We start from the raw sequence: 15,682 nt of genomic DNA on the forward strand, positions 1-15,682 counted from the left end.
TTTAAGTGTCGGTTTTTTCTTTTCCTGGGGATAGTTATTCAGCAAGTAGGGAGGTGGGGGGGGTGGCGTTTATATATCGACCTCTGCTTTGTAATGGGTTTTCAGAACTGCTTCTTTTTTTGTGTGTGTGTGTTTCAAAGTGGCGGGCGACGGGTTTTCATGTCGTTTTAAACACCCGAGCGGCTTTTCTCCAGCGCGGGGAGGGGACTTTGCTTCTCCTGCCGCAGCGGGGGGGGGGGCTCGGGGAGCAGCTGATGCCGCCGTGACCTCCGGATCGACGCCGGGTGATGGGATGGAGCGCGGATGGACCTCTCCTGTGCTGCTCGGCGTCAGCATCGTCACCGCTGGGACCCCCGGGAGCATCGCCCAGGAGGGACGAACCCGTCCCCCCGCCCCGTCCCTGGGGAACAGCCTGCGCCGTGCGTGACCGTTGTCCTTTCGGCTCTGTAACGCTTGTGGCCTCGTCCGCTGTTGGAACCACGCTGTCTCTTGGACGCGCAATACACGGTGTGCTGCTGAACCCGCCGCCTGCCTGTCTTCTGTCTGGGGGGCACGGGCGAACAGGACCCCCGTGGGGTGTGGGGGGTCAAGGGCATATGGAAACGTATTGTTTCTTCCCCAGCGTGAGGGTGGCGGAGGGAAGGGACGGTCCCGGGTGGGGCGGGGGGGGGCTCTGCGTGTGTCTGCCTGGTGGCCCTGAGGGACGCTCCCGCCATCGCAGCCTTCCCGGGACTACAGCTCCCGGCATTCCCCGCGCCCGCCGCGCCTCACCTCGCAAGACGGGAAGCGGCAATTGGTCGGTAGCGTCGAGCCAATCGGCAGGCGCCTTGTTTGGCCGGGTCCGGGCCGCTCTGAGGGAAGGAGGCAAGATGGTTCTGGAGAGCACCATGGTGTGGTGAGCGGGCGGGCCGGGCCGGGCCGCCGCGGGGGCTCCCCTCCCCGCGACCCTCTCCCGCCGCGCCACAGCCGCCGCCCTGCCCCTGGGGCCGGCCGGGGCCGCCGCGGGTTTCCCTGAGTCATCGCGGGCGGCGGCAGGGCCGGCCCGGGCCCGGGCCCGGGCTGGGGCGGGGGAGAGGCAGGGCTGGGGGGGCCGGGGTAGGACGAGCTGTGTGGGGAGGCGAAGGTGGGGCCCTGGGGAGCGAATTGGGGTAGGGGGAGGCAAAGGTGGGGGCCTGGGGAGAGAATTGGAGTAGGGGAGGTGTTTGGGGGGAGAGGATGATTTAAGTTGGGGTGGGGTCAGGGTGGTGGTGAAGGTTTTGGGTACTCGGGGGAGAGTTTGGGTGAGGCGGGGGGCTGTCACGGAAAGTGGGGTGGGGGAAAATGGGACAGGCTGGCGTGCGGAGGGGTCTCACTGGCTGAGTGGAGAGGGGTAAGGAGGCAAGAGCAGGGTGAGGGAGCTCTTGTAGGCGCTAACGGGCAGGGGGAGGCTGGCAAGGTGCGGAGCAGAGAGGGGCATTCGGTGGGCAGAGGAACCCCGGTGAAGGGGATGAGGCTGACAGCTGCCATGGGGCTCTGGCACGATGCGGTGCCAGGCGATGCTGCAACAACAAACGGGGATCACGTCCAGTGGAGGAGAGCTGGGGCACGGACCCGATCACTGCAGCCCCAGCCCTGCCGGAGCGCTGGGCAGGCGTACCTGTGGCCCGAGGAGGGTCGGCCGCTCGGGCTCAGGGCCTTACTCAGCACCTCTGGGTCTGGGACGTGGTGGGTCGGTGCTTGGGCGGTCCTGCGTGAAGCAGCTGTCGTCTCTGTTATTGTTGCTCAGCTTCGGTGTTGAGGTGCGAGGGTTTTGTCCCTGGGTGCTGAACGCAGCCGGGGCTGGAAGCGGCGGTGAACTTTGATGTGTCATCATTATCGCAGTAGCTACAGTCCTGTTATTTTTTGGGTTCGGTGTTTAAGAAGGCCACCATAGAGAAAACCAGTGAAATCTGTCCAGGTTCTGTTGTTTCCTTGGCTTTCTACGTGGTCCCGCAGCTACTTGGATAAAGATATTACCGTAGCCTGACTCGCTGACCATATATCGAAGTCCTTAATGTTTTCTCTGGGTAACTTTTTGCCTACTCATGTTTAAGGGCATTAAAACGTGTCGCTGCTCCTTGTGTTGCCCTGGAGAGCGGGAGGAATTCCTCGGCCAGGTTGCTTTGTGTCTTTGTGCCTGAGGTGAAGTTCTGCCACTGCCTCCTCACCCCCCAGCCTGCGACGGGGTATTTGGTGTGGGCCAGAGGAGAGGTGGCCCAGCACAAGCCTGAGCACGGTTAGGGAAATGGTCATAGGTGTTTTTTTGTCAGAATAAACCTTTCCCCTGGTGTTAAAACTAAGAAATTCTGGGAGTGCTCCTCAGGGAATTCTTAATTTGGAGCCAAAATAAACTCTCAAGCTCTTATTTAACTAGTCCTCCTTCCTGGGATCCCTTTCCTGAAGGCTGGCGTAAGAAAAGGGCTTTTTCTGCCTGCTCTGTGCTATATTTAATAGCTGACGAAGTGGAGGGTAGGGATTTAATTACAGCAATGTTGCGATGTGGCTGCTGCTGTTAGACGCTGCGGGGCACTGTTCCCCATGTGCTGTGTGGTTTGTGGAGGCTCTGACACCCACCGCGGGTGTAGGATGTTACAGCTGGGCTGCGGGGCTCGGCGGTTCGGCTCGTCGCTGTGTTGCTTCAAGGAGGGCACCGCGCCAGTGGAGCAGAGCCGTGTTTGGAAAGTGACCACTGTCCCTGCCCTGGGAAAGCTGCTTTTTGTCCTGATGAAAACCTCATGGTGGCAATGAGAGCAGAGCTTTGTACTTTAGCATGGAGTGGTGTCTCTTGGCTTATTTTTGTTGTGAAGATGGAGGAGGGCATCGAGGAGATGTGGGTCTGAGGTTGTGTCTGGCCACAGTCACCCCTCGCGCTCTTCAGTGGGGAGCGGGAGCTTCCAGCTCCAGGCCGGCATTTGTCCTGTGACCCAACGGTCAGTCGGAAAACTCAGGGAAACGCAGAGACGACTCGTCTCCCTGCCCTGGGAAACGTCTGTGTCCTGCTGCGTGTCCCCAGCCGTGTGACCTTAGGTGTGCTGTCCCGAAAAGCACATTTTGGGGATAAACCTCAACTGTTTCACAAGCTGAGACCCTCCTCTCTGTGTTTCAGCGTTGACAACAGCGAGTACATGAGGAATGGAGACTTCTTACCCACTCGCCTGCAAGCCCAGCAGGATGCTGTCAACATTGTGTGCCACTCGAAAACCCGCAGTAACCCCGAGAACAACGTGGGGCTCATCACCTTAGCCAAGTACACATGGGGGGGAACTGGCCTCATGGTGACACTGCGGAGCAGCTGGGGGGACCCTTGAGAGAGCGCAGGGACAAGGAACAGGGGAGTGTTGCACAATGGGGCAGCAATAGCACAGTCTAAGCCCAATCCAGTTCTTCCGGGAGGACTGGTATGAGAAAACCTGGTTCCTGACTGGTCTCTAGCTTGTTGGACTTGCTCCTGCAATGCCAGGATATGTTATGGAGGCTTTTCTCTCTCAGGAACTCTCTGCCAGACCCATCTTTTTGTGGCCTTGTGTCCCAAAGGGTGGCAAATAAGGGCTGAACTGTCACTGTAGCTCACGGGCGGCCCCAAGAGAGTGGTTCTTCCGTTTTCGAGCTCCCTCTTAGCCAGAGTCCATTGAAATTGGCCAGTGGGCTCAAGGTTGCTGGGGCAGGGGACAGAAACACACACAAGCCTTAATGCAGACCAATTACTTTGGGCATTTTTTAGGAAACCAGGCTAAAAGTCTTGTTCCTTGTACACACTGACCCACCAGAGTCAAGTGCTGGCAGACGTCTGGAGCAGACACAGGCTTAGTGCAGGGCAGGCGGGAGGGCATTTCTTATTCCCATAGCAAATAAAGGGGTTCGCAAAGAAATTCTCAAAGAAGAGGTCGCCAATGTAAGCGTTTGTGTTGCAGTAACTGTGAAGTGTTGACCACGCTCACTCCAGACACAGGCCGGATCCTTTCAAAGCTACACACGGTGCAACCCAAAGGGAAAATTACCTTTTGCACGGGGATCAGAGTTGCTCACGTAAGTGGTCTTGTTGGTTCCTCACGAGCGAGTCTGTGCCTTTCTCTGTAATTCCTTTTGCCTTAGTGCATCCTGTTAAATTACCTGTCCTGTTGATGGCTTGGGTATGGGAAATCTTGTTCTCTTCCTGCCTCTACGGCTGAACAATGCCGAGCAACTAATTTTACTTTTGCCTCGGTCTCCCTGTCTGCAAAATGCAGCTGAAACCTCCTTTATAAAATCCAATATAAAAGCTCAGAAGTTTAAAAGTCTGGTTCTGGTGTGCCTCGGAGGAACCTGGCAGCTGCTTCGCAGAAGTCCAGCCGAGCTGCGCAGCCCTTCCTGCCCTGAGGAGAGCAGTCCCCAGCCGAGGAGTGTCCCCCAGCACGTGGCCACCTTTTCGTCCTGTTTTCTTGCTCTGTCCCAGGCTGTGTCTCTGTGACAACATGACTTCTGTCTTGCAGCTGGCTTTAAAACATCGCCAAGGCAAGAACCACAAGATGCGAATCATCGCTTTCGTTGGGAGCCCTGTAGAAGATAACGAGAAAGATGTGAGTAATGGCCAGTCAAAGGAAAAAACATTGGGTCAGCTCCACGCTCTACTTTGAACCGTAAATCGGGTTTATCGTTTGTTCCCTGCTCTGTAGTGAAAGTGAGGCTTTATACCCCAGCGAGCAGGCTGCTTGACAGAGCTGCTTGAGCAGGGCGGTTCTCAGCTAGGAGGAGAGGAAGGGAGAGGGAAGGCCGGACCCCTGGGCACAGCCAGGCCTGAGCCAAGGACAGGGATCCAGATTTCCCGCTGCTTTGTGTAGGATTGCTTCCCTCCCCTGGTTCAGGTGGCTCCTGAGGGAGCTCGTGCCATGTCCCATGCCTCCTGGCTTGTGGCTGTCACCCAAACCACTTTGGGCTTTTTGCCTGAGGAGCTGGGGGAGGAAATCTGTGTCCCTGAGCAGAACTAATGCTCTCAGCCTTTGGAAGATGCTGTTCTGTTGGCACTTAAAATAACGCAAGTGAAGTTAATCCAGATGCTCTGGGTCTCTTTGAAGAACAGGTCAGAAATGCGAGGAGGTGCTGCCTGTCCCAGGCTCTTGCTGTCCCCATCGATGGGGACGGTTACTTGCTTTGGCAGGAACAGCTCCCTCGCTTGTGCCACCTCGCAGCGCCTCGGGCACTGTGCGGTAGCACCTGTCCCCCCAGAGAGGTGAAATCCCTCAAACGCTTTCCTGCTGGGAGGGCTTGGAGCTGGGAAGCTGATTTGGCCTTCGTGCCTCCAGGACTGAATCCTAAGTGCTGTTGTCTGGTTTCTGATGAGCTGAGCATGGGTAAGAGCCGAAATCCAATCTAATGCCCCAGTGTCTCCTCATTGCAGCTGGTGAAACTGGCAAAGCGTCTTAAGAAAGAGAAAGTCAACGTTGACATCATCAATTTTGGAGAAGAGGTGAGATGTCTGCCGTGTTTCTGGCATAAGATCCAAGGCAGGATTTTGTATGCTTTCCAGCCCAGAGCCCTTCCTCAGGCACGTGAGGATACGAACAGTTCCCTGAGCCTCTGTCTCTTCAGCAGCTGCCCCAGTAAAAATGCTAATGTGGAGAGTAACGTTTCCCTCTGGGAAGACACCTCTCCCGTTTCACTGCAGGCGCCGTTAAATGCTTTCCGTCCTGATGGAAATAGTGGAGCTCTTGCCTCCCCCGTAGTGCGGAGAGATGCTGGGTGTGCGGAGCAGCCGGCCGTCCCTCTCGCAGAGCTGAGGAGGGAGCCAGGCAAAGCTCTAGTCCCAGTCTTTCTCTTTGGCCCTAGGAAGCCAACACGGACAAGCTGACTGCCTTCATTAACACCTTAAACGGCAAGGATGGCACCGGCTCCCACCTGGTGACGGTGCCGCCGGGGCCGAGCCTGGCCGATGCCCTCATCAGCTCCCCCATCCTGGCTGGGGAGGGAGGTGCCATGCTGGGCCTCGGCGCCAGCGACTTTGAGTTCGGCGTGGACCCCAGCGCGGACCCGGAGCTGGCTCTGGTGAGCGATGGGGAGGTGGAGGGCGGCTGCAGGCGCCGAGCTGAGTCCGTCCGAGCTCTGCCCCACTCGGCTCCCTGCCTGTCCCTGTCTCTGCAGGCTCTGCGCGTCTCCATGGAAGAGCAGAGGCAGCGGCAAGAGGAGGAGGCCAGGAGGGCTGCGGCCGCCTCTGCGGCTGAGGCTGGGATCGCAGCCACTGGTGGGGACGGTAAGGAGCTGGGCAGGGCATAAAGCAGGCAGGGACGGGCAGGACGCTCCCCGGGGAGGGCGTCCGGTCAGCGTGCGGGCTCCCCTGGCAGCATTCATTGCTGCGCGGCTGCCCGACGCTGCGGGAAGCGTCTCTGTTCGTGGCGGGGCCCTTCTGCGCAGCGTGGTAGTTCCCAGAGCCGCTGGGGTGCAAGGCGAGAGGCGGTTTCTGCCCCAGGATGTTGGAGGGAGGCAGTTTAACCGCAGCGTGCTGGGGAGCTGCCTCTGCTTCTGCTGGAGTTCCCACATGGAGGTGGACCCGCTTCTGTCCTGAGCGCGGCAGGGAGCGGCTCCGCTCCGGTCCCCTTCCCCAGCCAGGCCACGCGTGCAAGAGGGGACGGGGATCTCGTGTGGCACTGGCCCCGCCGGGGCGGCACCCTTGCTGGTTTCTGAGGGTGGGTTTTGCCTGCTCAGATTCGGACGATGCTCTGCTGAAGATGACGATAACTCAGCAGGAGTTTGGCCGGGCCGGGCTGCCCGACCTCAGCAGCATGACGGAGGAGGAGCAGATCGCCTACGCCATGCAGATGTCACTGCAGGGAGCGGGTGAGTGCCGGGGGCCGGCTCTCGGCCCATTCCCAACGGGAAAGCCAAGGGGCAGCTCCGGCCTCCGGGACCGGAACCGCCAGCCCCTACACGGCACCGTGTCCCACGGTGGGGCTTTGTCACCTGGGCAGGGTCCGGAGCTCCCCGAACGCTTGGGGTGGGGACAAGGGTCGCTCCCGTGAGCCGTGGGTGTGTAAATCCTCTGTCCTCTGCTGTCCCTCTCCTCCGACAGAGTTTGCCCAGGCGGAGGCGGCGGAAGTGGACAGCAGCACAGCCATGGATACCTCCGAGCCTGCTAAGGTGAGGTTTTGTCCTCCTGGGAGGGGATCCCGTCGCAGCCCTGTCCCCTCTCTCTTTGGGAGGAAGGTGGGCGACCCCGCCTGTCCCCAGCTCCTCTCCCTCTGCCCGCAGGAGGAAGACGACTACGACGTGATGCAGGACCCCGAGTTTCTGCAGAGTGTCCTGGAGAACCTGCCGGGCGTGGACCCCAACAACGAGGCCATCCGCAACGCCATGGGCTCCCTGGCCTCGCAGGCCTCCAAGGAGAGCAAGGACAAAAAGGAGGAGGAGAAGAAATGAGGGCGCCGGGCCGGGGCTCGCTGCCGCCGGCCCCGGGGGTGAGTCGGCCGCCTGCCCGCGGGGCCGGGGCCGGTGCGGAGCGGCGCCCGGCGGGGCAGGGGCGGGTGGGCTCTGCTGTACCGGGGCAATAAAGGCTTTCCATGGGGGTCTCTGTCCTGACGCCTCGGTGGGGATGAGCCCTGGTGGGGGGCAGCCCGGGCCCCTCCTGGGGGGCCTCTGGTTCCCCCTCCGTGGGGAGGACTGGGCCCCGGGACTCCCCTGTACTGGGAGATACTGGGCCCTGGCGCTCCCCTGTGCTGGGGGCACTGGGCCCCACTCTCCCCTGTACTGGGGGGAACTGGGCCCTGGGTCTCCCCTATACTGGAGGGGACTGAGCCCTGGGTCTCCCCTGTATTCGGGGGGGGACTGGGCCCTGGCGCTCCCCTGCGCTGGGGAGAACTGGGCCCCACTCTCCCCTATACTGGGGGGAACTGGGCCCTGGGTCTCCCCTATACTGGTGGGAACTGGGCCCCGGGTCACCCCGGCACTGGGGGTAACAGAGCCCTGGGTCTCCGCTGTACTGGGGGGGGACACTGGGACCTTGGAGTCCCCTGCACTGGGGGATACTGGGCCCTGGCAGTCCCCTGCACTGGGGGGAGCTGGGCCCCACTCTCCCCTGTACTGGAGGGGACTGGGTCCCGGGTCTCCCCTGCACTAGGGGGACTGGGACCCGGGAGTCCCCTGTACTGGGGGTAACTGGGCCCCGGGTCTCCCCTGTGCCCCCCCTGTACACGTGCCGGGGGGGCGGGGCCCCCTGCCCAAGCCCCGCCCCCGCACCACCTCCCAGTGTTCCTTGCTGCTGCCCGCAGGGTGTTTACAGTGAGGCCGGAGGGGGAGGGCCTTGGTGGTTGAAGAGCAGCGGACTCAGCCAATCAGTGAGGGGGTGGCATGGATGTTGTCAGTTCATGGGGGCTGGGGAGGTGGCCAATGGGGTGGGGAGGAAGGCTGGGGAGGGTGGGATTTTGCGTTGAGTGGCGGCCAGGAGGCTCAATGGGTGATGTGGCTTTGTCATGGCGGACGGGCGGGTCAGCCAATGGGGGAGCAAAGAGGCAGGGGCGTGCCTGAGTGACAGGGCTCTTCACCAACGGGGCTGAGCCTTGTGCATCACGTGCCAGACGGAGGTGGGGGGGCAGGCACGCTCCCCCTTCCCTGAGTGACAGCGTTGCCAGCAAATGGGAGAAGATGGTTGAACCACCTCTGAGAGCTTCTTACCAATGGGACTGGCGGAGGGGCGGGCCCTGGCGTTGAGCGACAGTTCTCTCGCTCAATAGGAAAAAAACAGCTGGGAGACGCCCTGATGGACATTCCGTGTGGCCAATAGCTGCAAGAGCCCGTGCTTGAAGGGCAGCCTCGGTTGACCAATGGAAAGCGGGGGGAGGCGGGCTGGCTTGATGAACAAAGCCTCCAGCCAATAAGCAGCGAGGATGCCCCGTGGGCGAGCCAGCGCCAACCACCAATAGGAAGCGGGGCAGCGGGGTGGGCGGGGACCATGCTTTGAATGGCACCCCCACCCCCCAATGAGCACACCCCGCGGGAGGCGGGCTCCAGCCACGGAGTTGTCGTCCGCTCCGCCAACGGCGAGTGCGAACGGCCGCGACCACCCGGGAGCGACAGCGGCGCTGGCCAATCGTAATGCGCGCGGCGCCGACTGGCGGGCGGCGCCACCAATGGCGCGGCGCGAGGGGGGCGGGAGTGCGGCGCGCGAGCGGCCGGCGGCGGAGGGCGGGGGGCGCGAGCCAAGCAGGAAGTGGCTGAGGAGAAGCGGCCGCCGCGGAGGGGCCTGGGCGGGAGCCGGCCGCCCCCGCCCGCAGCAGCAGGTACGGCCGCCGCGGGACCCCCGGGCCTCGGGCGGCCCCGAGGGGCGCGGGGGGTGGGCTCGGGGGGCCCGGGGCCTGGCGGGGCGCTCCGGGCCTGGAGGGGGAGCCCCGGGCCGCCCCGGTCAGAGGGGGCCCTGAGACCTGGGGGGAGGTGACCGTGCTGCCCCTCTCCCCCTTCGGGACCGGGGTGAGGAAGAGCCGTTCCCCTCCCCGCTCGGGATGTGGGGCGGCCGTGATGGCCGGCCCCTCCCCTTGGTGCCTTGGGGTGGGGTCACGGCCATCCCCTTGCCCCTGCGGGGTTTGGGGCGGGGGTGGCCGTCACCCTCTCTCCTCCCGGGCTTGAGGTGCCGTTTACCCCCGCCCTCCCCATGAGATCTGGGGGGAGCGGGGGTGGCAGCTTAACGGTCATCCTGACCTGTCCCCCTTTGGAATCGAGAGGGGGGGAGCCGAACAGTCGTTCCCTTTGGGAATTTGGGGTGCGGGAGCGGTCGCGTTCCCCTGCGTCTGCTGGGAGGGCTGAGCGCATCCCTTCCCCCAGGCCTGAGGGGTTTTGGCTGGGACTGCCCTCCCCTCTGTCTCGGGGGGGCCCGGTCATGTCCCCCTCCCTCTCCAGCAGTGGAGGGGCTGATAGTGCCCACCCGCATCTCCTGGGGAGACCTGGGCTTGTCCCCCTCTCCCTGGCATCACTGGGAATGGGGGTTTCTGGTCGTGCTCCCCTATAGTTAGGAGCAGGATGAGACCTCCCATAGCTGGGGGAGGCTTTGGGGGGCTAGGGGCTCTTCATATCCCCCCCAGCTCCTGGGGGGGGTCTGGTCCCGGCTCCCTGGCTCCAGCTCTGGGATTTGGGACTTGTCATTCCTTTCCAGAGCTCCTGGGACTGAGCCCCTTCCTCCTCCCTGCCCGGGGGGGGGGCTGCCTTCCCCCTCCAGTACAGGGCTCAGAGAGGGGCTGGCAGGGGTCCCCCCAGTTCTTCAGCTGTAACATCTCTTGTAAATAGGATGGTGTCTCGTTTTGGGGCGCAAGTTCCTGGGGGGATTTTCTTGCTCCTCCAGTTTTTGAGGAGTGGCCGTGTGAATAAGCAGCCGGTCTGTCTGTCTTTGGGCTGTCTAGATCCTTGCTGGTTTCTCCAGGTACCGGTGTCCCGAGGATGGTGTTTGAGAACGGGGTGTGTGGGTCTCTTATCACACCCCAGCAGCCTGGGAAGAACAGTGCTGCGGCTGCCAAATGGTTTAGGGTTTTGGGAGGAGGGAATCTCGCTATTACACCGGTTTTGGTGGGGAAAGAGAATACGGGAGGTGTGGAGAGGATCCTGTTGCAGCCTCGGTAACGCAGCCTGTGTGTTTTCGGGTCCTGTAACAGTGGTCTGCCTCTTCGGGGATGGTTGGGAGGAATCGAGAAGCTCTCTAGGAGAGCCCGGTGTGGTCCCAGATGCAGGAGAAGGCTTGTGGAGAGGTGGGCACCATCCTGAATTGGGGTCTCGGTCCACCCTGACTTCCCACAGTGAAGAAACTGGGAATAGTGAAGACTAACAACAGGTTCTTGTTGTCACTTCTCGAGGTGCCCAGCGAGGTTTGGGGGACGCTGGCCTGCTTTCGGACTGCGGGCAGAGAGGTGGCCCTGGGCTGGGGGTGTTTCCTGAAGTCCTGGGGAGGAGGAGGAGGAGGCCAAGGGGCAGAGAGTGGACCTTCTGCAGGGAAGTCGAGCATTTCAGCGGGGCTATTTCTTGTGGGTCTCAGCCACTTCCTTAAGAGCCTCCTGGTTTTTGGTTTGTGTGAGGGAGAGTGGGTTGGTAGTACGGACGTGGTGTTTTCTTTCAAACCCACTTTCCTTTCTCTCTTCTCCTCTCCTTTCTTGATCTCGGCCTCTGTAAAGTCCCTTCATTCCTCGCTGCTGGTGTCTGCGTGTGATCGGGTAATGGGCAGCCCTTGGGAACTGTGATTACTTTCCCACAATTAGTTTAATTGAAAGAGACTTCCCTAGAAGGTGAGCAGGGGAAGTTCGATAGCCTCCATACTTAGGTTTTAAGCAGTGCGTTAGGAATTGAGCCTTGTTTGTGGAAGCAGCTGCCTCAAAGGATGTATTTTTAGTGTGTCTGAGGAGGAAAAAAAAATGCGTCACCCCACATGTGGCCGTGCTGGCATTAGCAGAGGCGGGAGGACTGGCGGAGGTGCTTCCCAAAGACTTTCCTACCCGGAGTTTTCCTGCTCAGGAGCGTCAGGAGGATCAGCGAGCTCTGCCAGCGCTTTTACTCCTGGTGTAAATCCTGCAGCCTGGTCTGTGCGAGGGGCCCCCGATTCCCCGTAGGAACCACTCTGCACCAGTGGGACGGTGCAGAAATGCAAGGCTCCGGCTGTTGGAGAGGTGGTGCCGGTGTGGAGGTAGCTCAGGACCTCCTGCGATGACCAGGAGTACCAGCAGCGCCCAAAGCTCTCATCATCTTGTAGGAATCACGTTTGTCTCTAGTTTTCTGGGTTTATTCCACCCCGATTAGGTTCTCCTGAGTCTAATCCCTCCTGCTAACATGCGATTGCCCCCTGCAAGATATTTTCTAGGGCTTTAATTTATTTGTACCATCAAGTACCTAAGCACACATCTGGGTACTATAAAAATAATAATGCACTAATAGCAAGCGAGTGCAGTTATGGCGTGGGGCCGTCATAGTGTGTGATGGGAGCGAGGGAACTCTGTGTTCCCTTCCTTTTGGCATCCTACGTGGCAGATTTTCTATTTATACCGCTGGAATAAACGGGGTGTCCTGGCTGAGTTTAGAAACTTTACATCGTAAAACCCAGTGTGATGAAATAGCACGAAACCCACTGGGATGGAGATAACTGGTAACTGCTCATCGCGACGTGGAAACGATCCCAGGTGAGGGGAGCGTCCTTAGGTTGAACGCTTGGGGAGATCCTGGTCATTCTTCCATGAAATGTCTGCCCAGAACCACCAAGCCCTCGTTGCACGTACACCAGTGTGGATCCTGGTCATACTGGTAAATCTGGGAACAAAAGCCTTCCCGCGTTGACGTTGAGGCTGCTTTATGCCAATCATGGCTACAAAAACGCCTGCCAGTGTTTAAAAACTTAATTTTTAAGGCCGGCCAAATTGTCGGGATTTCTGGATGTCGTCCACCACTCGTTTGTTTTGATATCTCCAGAAGTTAGCAGATGGTAGAGACTTAATTCTGTTAAACGTATGGGAATTTAATCCCCAACCAGCCTCCGGTCAGGATGCGTCGTCTCTGCGTGGCAGCTGGGCTCTGCACCGGGATGGGAGCTTGGGACCAGGCTGCCGGGCTCCTCTCCGTGGATTTGCACCTGATTGCGGGGATGGGGGGACGGGGAAGAACGGAGTTTCCTGCTCCATTCCCTGATGAAGGATCTTTTTTGCTTGAATTCAATGAAATCTGTGAGCTAGCTATTCATATCCCGGCAGGGGGAATCTGTGTTTGCTGCGTGTTGGTGAGAGACCGTCTCCTCCCCCCTCCCTTCGCAGCTGATTTTAGATTCGCCTCTTGCTTTTAAAGACTCACTTGCTGTCGCAAAACCTATTGAAAGATAAAAACGATGTTTCAGTGGTGATACCTGCCAGTTCTGGGTCTGACACCAGCCCTTTCTTTTTATTTCACCGTAAATGTTATTCTCTTCTGTTTTTCTTTCCCCTTGATGCATCGGAGGGGGATCTGGGGTGGTTTTGTTCTTGCCACGTGTGATCCAAACAGTGGGGAGGGATCCCCAAGAAGCCACGTTAGATGGATGGAGCAAGCGCACAGAACAAAGGGAGCACATTTTTAAATTACTTTAATTACAGCAATCGTAAATCTGTCTTATTAAAAAAAAAAAAAAGGAGGGTTTCAAACTCTTCGTGACCAGCGTCTTCATACTGAAAGCGGCAAGAAGGTTGTTTCCTTCCCTGCACATGAGCTGGGGCCGTCTCGCTCAGCTCTGCGGCGGTGAGGAGCTCCAACCTCTGCCCACAGCGTTTGGAGACGATGCTTGAAACGATGGGGCAGCCCAGGCTGGCGGATGCTGCTGCCTTGTCCGGGAGGGTTGACGTGCTGCGGACAATAACATGTTTTGGGTTTTTTTCTGGGGACGTCTGTACAACGTCTGTACAGGACTAAACCCAAGAGCTACCTACGCCCGTCCTCCAGCAAATAATTCAGCCTCCATACTTCAAGCCTCCTTCAAATTGGAGGCAGTGGGCAGACTGCAGCCGGGGATGCTGCGTGGCTGGAAATCCTCTCTTTGAGCTGTGAGGGGGAGGTTTTTTTGATGAGCAGAAAAAAAATTTTCTTCCTTATTAAATTTTAAAGCGAGGACGATTGGGGTGCGTGAAATAGGAGGCAGCGTTTAAAAAGGAGAGGAAAATACCGCTGCTGGGCACAGATCTTTGTCCCTCGGCCTCCCCCGGCAGAACGGGGCTGGGTCGCGTCGGCTGCTCTGGGAAGACAGGCGCCTTGTTCGCGGCGGTGGAGCTTTAGCTGGCGAACCCGTTTGCACAGATACAGCTTGTATCACTTATTTATAGAAATAGATATATACTGCCTGACCGAAATAAGTCATGCTAATGCAAAAAAACTCCATTTTTTTTTTTTTCAGTTGCTGGTCTTGTTTGTTGGTCTGGAGTAGGATTTTGCTGCTCTCTGCTCCCCCTCCCACGGTTTTTACCCCACGCCGAGCGAGTTCTGCCAGCAAAACTTCTAGGTGTGCCTGGGCTGGGTCTGGGCACAAGGACGGCCTTGGCTCCAGGTTTAGAGACTGGGATTTGCCACCACGTTTGCATCATCACAGCTAGTTCTGTTGGGGGATAATTTCTCCTTGTTGATATGGTCGGAGGCATCCGAGCGAGGCGTGTTTGCATTGCTGTGCTGGCAGACGGGGCCGGAGTGCTTTGCCGCACCGGCTTAGCCGCTCGGTACAACTCCCGTGCAAATGCCAGGCCTTGCACTGTCACCAGCTCTCTGCCTGCTTGCTCTCCCTTAGGAAATGGAGCCAGGAAGGGGTTTTCAAGCAGCGCTCCTCCTCCTTGAGCTGAATCGAAACGGCGCTGGCTGGCTTGTGCAGGCACGCAGCTCGCCAGCCGGTTCAGCCAAGGCATTTGCAGTCCTTGGTTTGGGGGTTTTTCTGAAAAGGGGAACACTGCTGCAGTGAGCTGCAGTAATCGTGGACGTGTTTATTCCAGATCAAGGATGAGAAGGGCCTGCCTGTTCCCCTGGGGAAGGGATCCCGCTGTTGCCGTGCTCCTGGCCGGCAGAGGCGGCTTTGCCAGGCTGTGCAGGAAAACCGCAGGCGATGGGAATGCTGTGGCTCTTCAGAAAACCACTGCCAGCGCTCTGCGTTTCTCCTCCTGACCTGCCAAAACATCCAGCTCGCTCAGCTCCGCTGCTCTGGTGCAAGGTCCGGTGGTTGGGTGTACGGGGAGGGTGCAGCGGGCCCTGGCGAAGCTGCTGTGGCGGGGAGATGCCCAGACCCGGCTCTGGGCTGGACGTGCGACCTGTTTAGATGTTAATGCGGAAGGACGGCTGAGCGGAGCACAATGGAGCACAAAACATGCGCATAATGGCTGAAGTTTTAATCCCCTGCTGCTGCCTGGAGCAGGGAAAACAATGCTGAGGGTTTCAAATGGCCCATCAGCGCCCTGGCAGAGTATTATTTTCTACCTGGTACCCCCAGAGAGCCTTTTCATGTGCTAGAAGCAAAGAAAAAAGGAGAGAGGGAGGGAAGGAAGGACAGACAGAGCCCTTTCCAAGGCATGTCAGCAGCAGGGCACAGGCTTTGCTTGGGGCAAGGCAGCATGCCTCCCCGAGAGGCAGTAGATTTCATTGGGAAAAATTAATAATTAAACTCTTGGAGTGCCTTAAAGTGACTGTTCTCTCCCCGTCTGTCAGTGAGCTGATAGCCAGGCTTGGCGAGAGCTGACGAGCATCCCACCGGGCCACCTTCTCCTTGTGTGTTATGCGGGCTGTGCCGCAAAAGCCTCTGGATGCGGGATGAGCCAGGTCTGTTCGGGTTTCTGGCCGTGCCGCTCTCCGAGAGCACGCTGGTTATTCAGAGGGGACCTGCTGCAGCGGACCCCGCTGAAACCGTCTGAGCAGGACAGCTTGGGCCTTGGAAGGGCGTGATCAGAGAGGGACAGAGCAGCTAAGCGTGGAGAGGTACCTGCCCAGAGCTCACTGGAAATGGAAGAACAGGCTATGAGGAGAAGAGTATCTCGGAGCAGCCCCCATGCCAAGGGAGTGTTTCATTCCAGCAGAAGCTGAATTTGTGCAGCTGGAGGTGTTGGAGAGAACGGATTGGAAGCGAATAGCCAGCAGGTTGGCTGTCCAGGTAGAGCCCATGCTCATGTTTGGAGGCTGCAATACCTGCCTAGCTTCTTCCCTCAAAACCAGTACTGCTGGGCCATTCTTTCCCACCTTGATAACG

At 59.0% G+C, this 15,682-nt stretch overlaps 2 protein-coding genes across 3 annotated transcripts in view; both read left to right on the top strand.

Annotated features, from left to right (window-relative positions):
• The first annotated feature begins 808 nt into the window (after positions 1–808).
• Positions 809–7,550, top strand: PSMD4 (proteasome 26S subunit ubiquitin receptor, non-ATPase 4). Of its 2 annotated transcripts, none has more exons than XM_072846548.1 (10): positions 809–895; positions 3,125–3,265; positions 3,930–4,044; positions 4,488–4,574; positions 5,393–5,461; positions 5,821–6,036; positions 6,133–6,241; positions 6,694–6,825; positions 7,058–7,125; positions 7,237–7,550. In XM_072846548.1, exons 1-10 carry the CDS (start codon positions 870–872, stop codon positions 7,402–7,404), a joined length of 1,131 nt encoding a protein of 376 aa, XP_072702649.1. In that variant the 5' UTR covers positions 809–869; the 3' UTR covers positions 7,405–7,550. The 2 variants fall into 2 exon arrangements, with proteins under 2 accessions (XP_072702649.1, XP_072702650.1); XM_072846549.1 differs by having other exon boundaries at positions 838–890.
• A 1,624-nt stretch (positions 7,551–9,174) lies between these two features.
• ZNF687 (zinc finger protein 687) overlaps positions 9,175–15,682 on the top strand; it is a 30,754-nt gene continuing 24,246 nt past the window's right edge. The window contains exon 1 of the mRNA XM_072846853.1: positions 9,175–9,260. The gene's annotated coding sequence lies outside the window, so the exon portion shown is untranslated. The remainder of the gene's footprint in view (positions 9,261–15,682) is intronic.

Source organism: Ciconia boyciana, chromosome 26, assembly GCF_034638445.1.
Source record: "Ciconia boyciana chromosome 26, ASM3463844v1, whole genome shotgun sequence".
Lineage (NCBI taxonomy): Eukaryota > Metazoa > Chordata > Aves > Ciconiiformes > Ciconiidae > Ciconia > Ciconia boyciana.

What these genes read in the sequence shown, in the direction of transcription:
- PSMD4 (XM_072846548.1), top strand. Translation starts at nt 870, where the DNA reads ATGGTTCTGGAGAGCACCATGGTGTG. An exon ending in CTGGAGAGCACCATGGTGTG is followed by an intron (nt 896 to 3,124) that starts GTGAGCGGGCGG and finishes TCTGTGTTTCAG; the next exon opens with CGTTGACAACAGCGAGTACA. An exon ending in CGCAGCCACTGGTGGGGACG is followed by an intron (nt 6,242 to 6,693) that starts GTAAGGAGCTGG and finishes TTGCCTGCTCAG; the next exon opens with ATTCGGACGATGCTCTGCTG.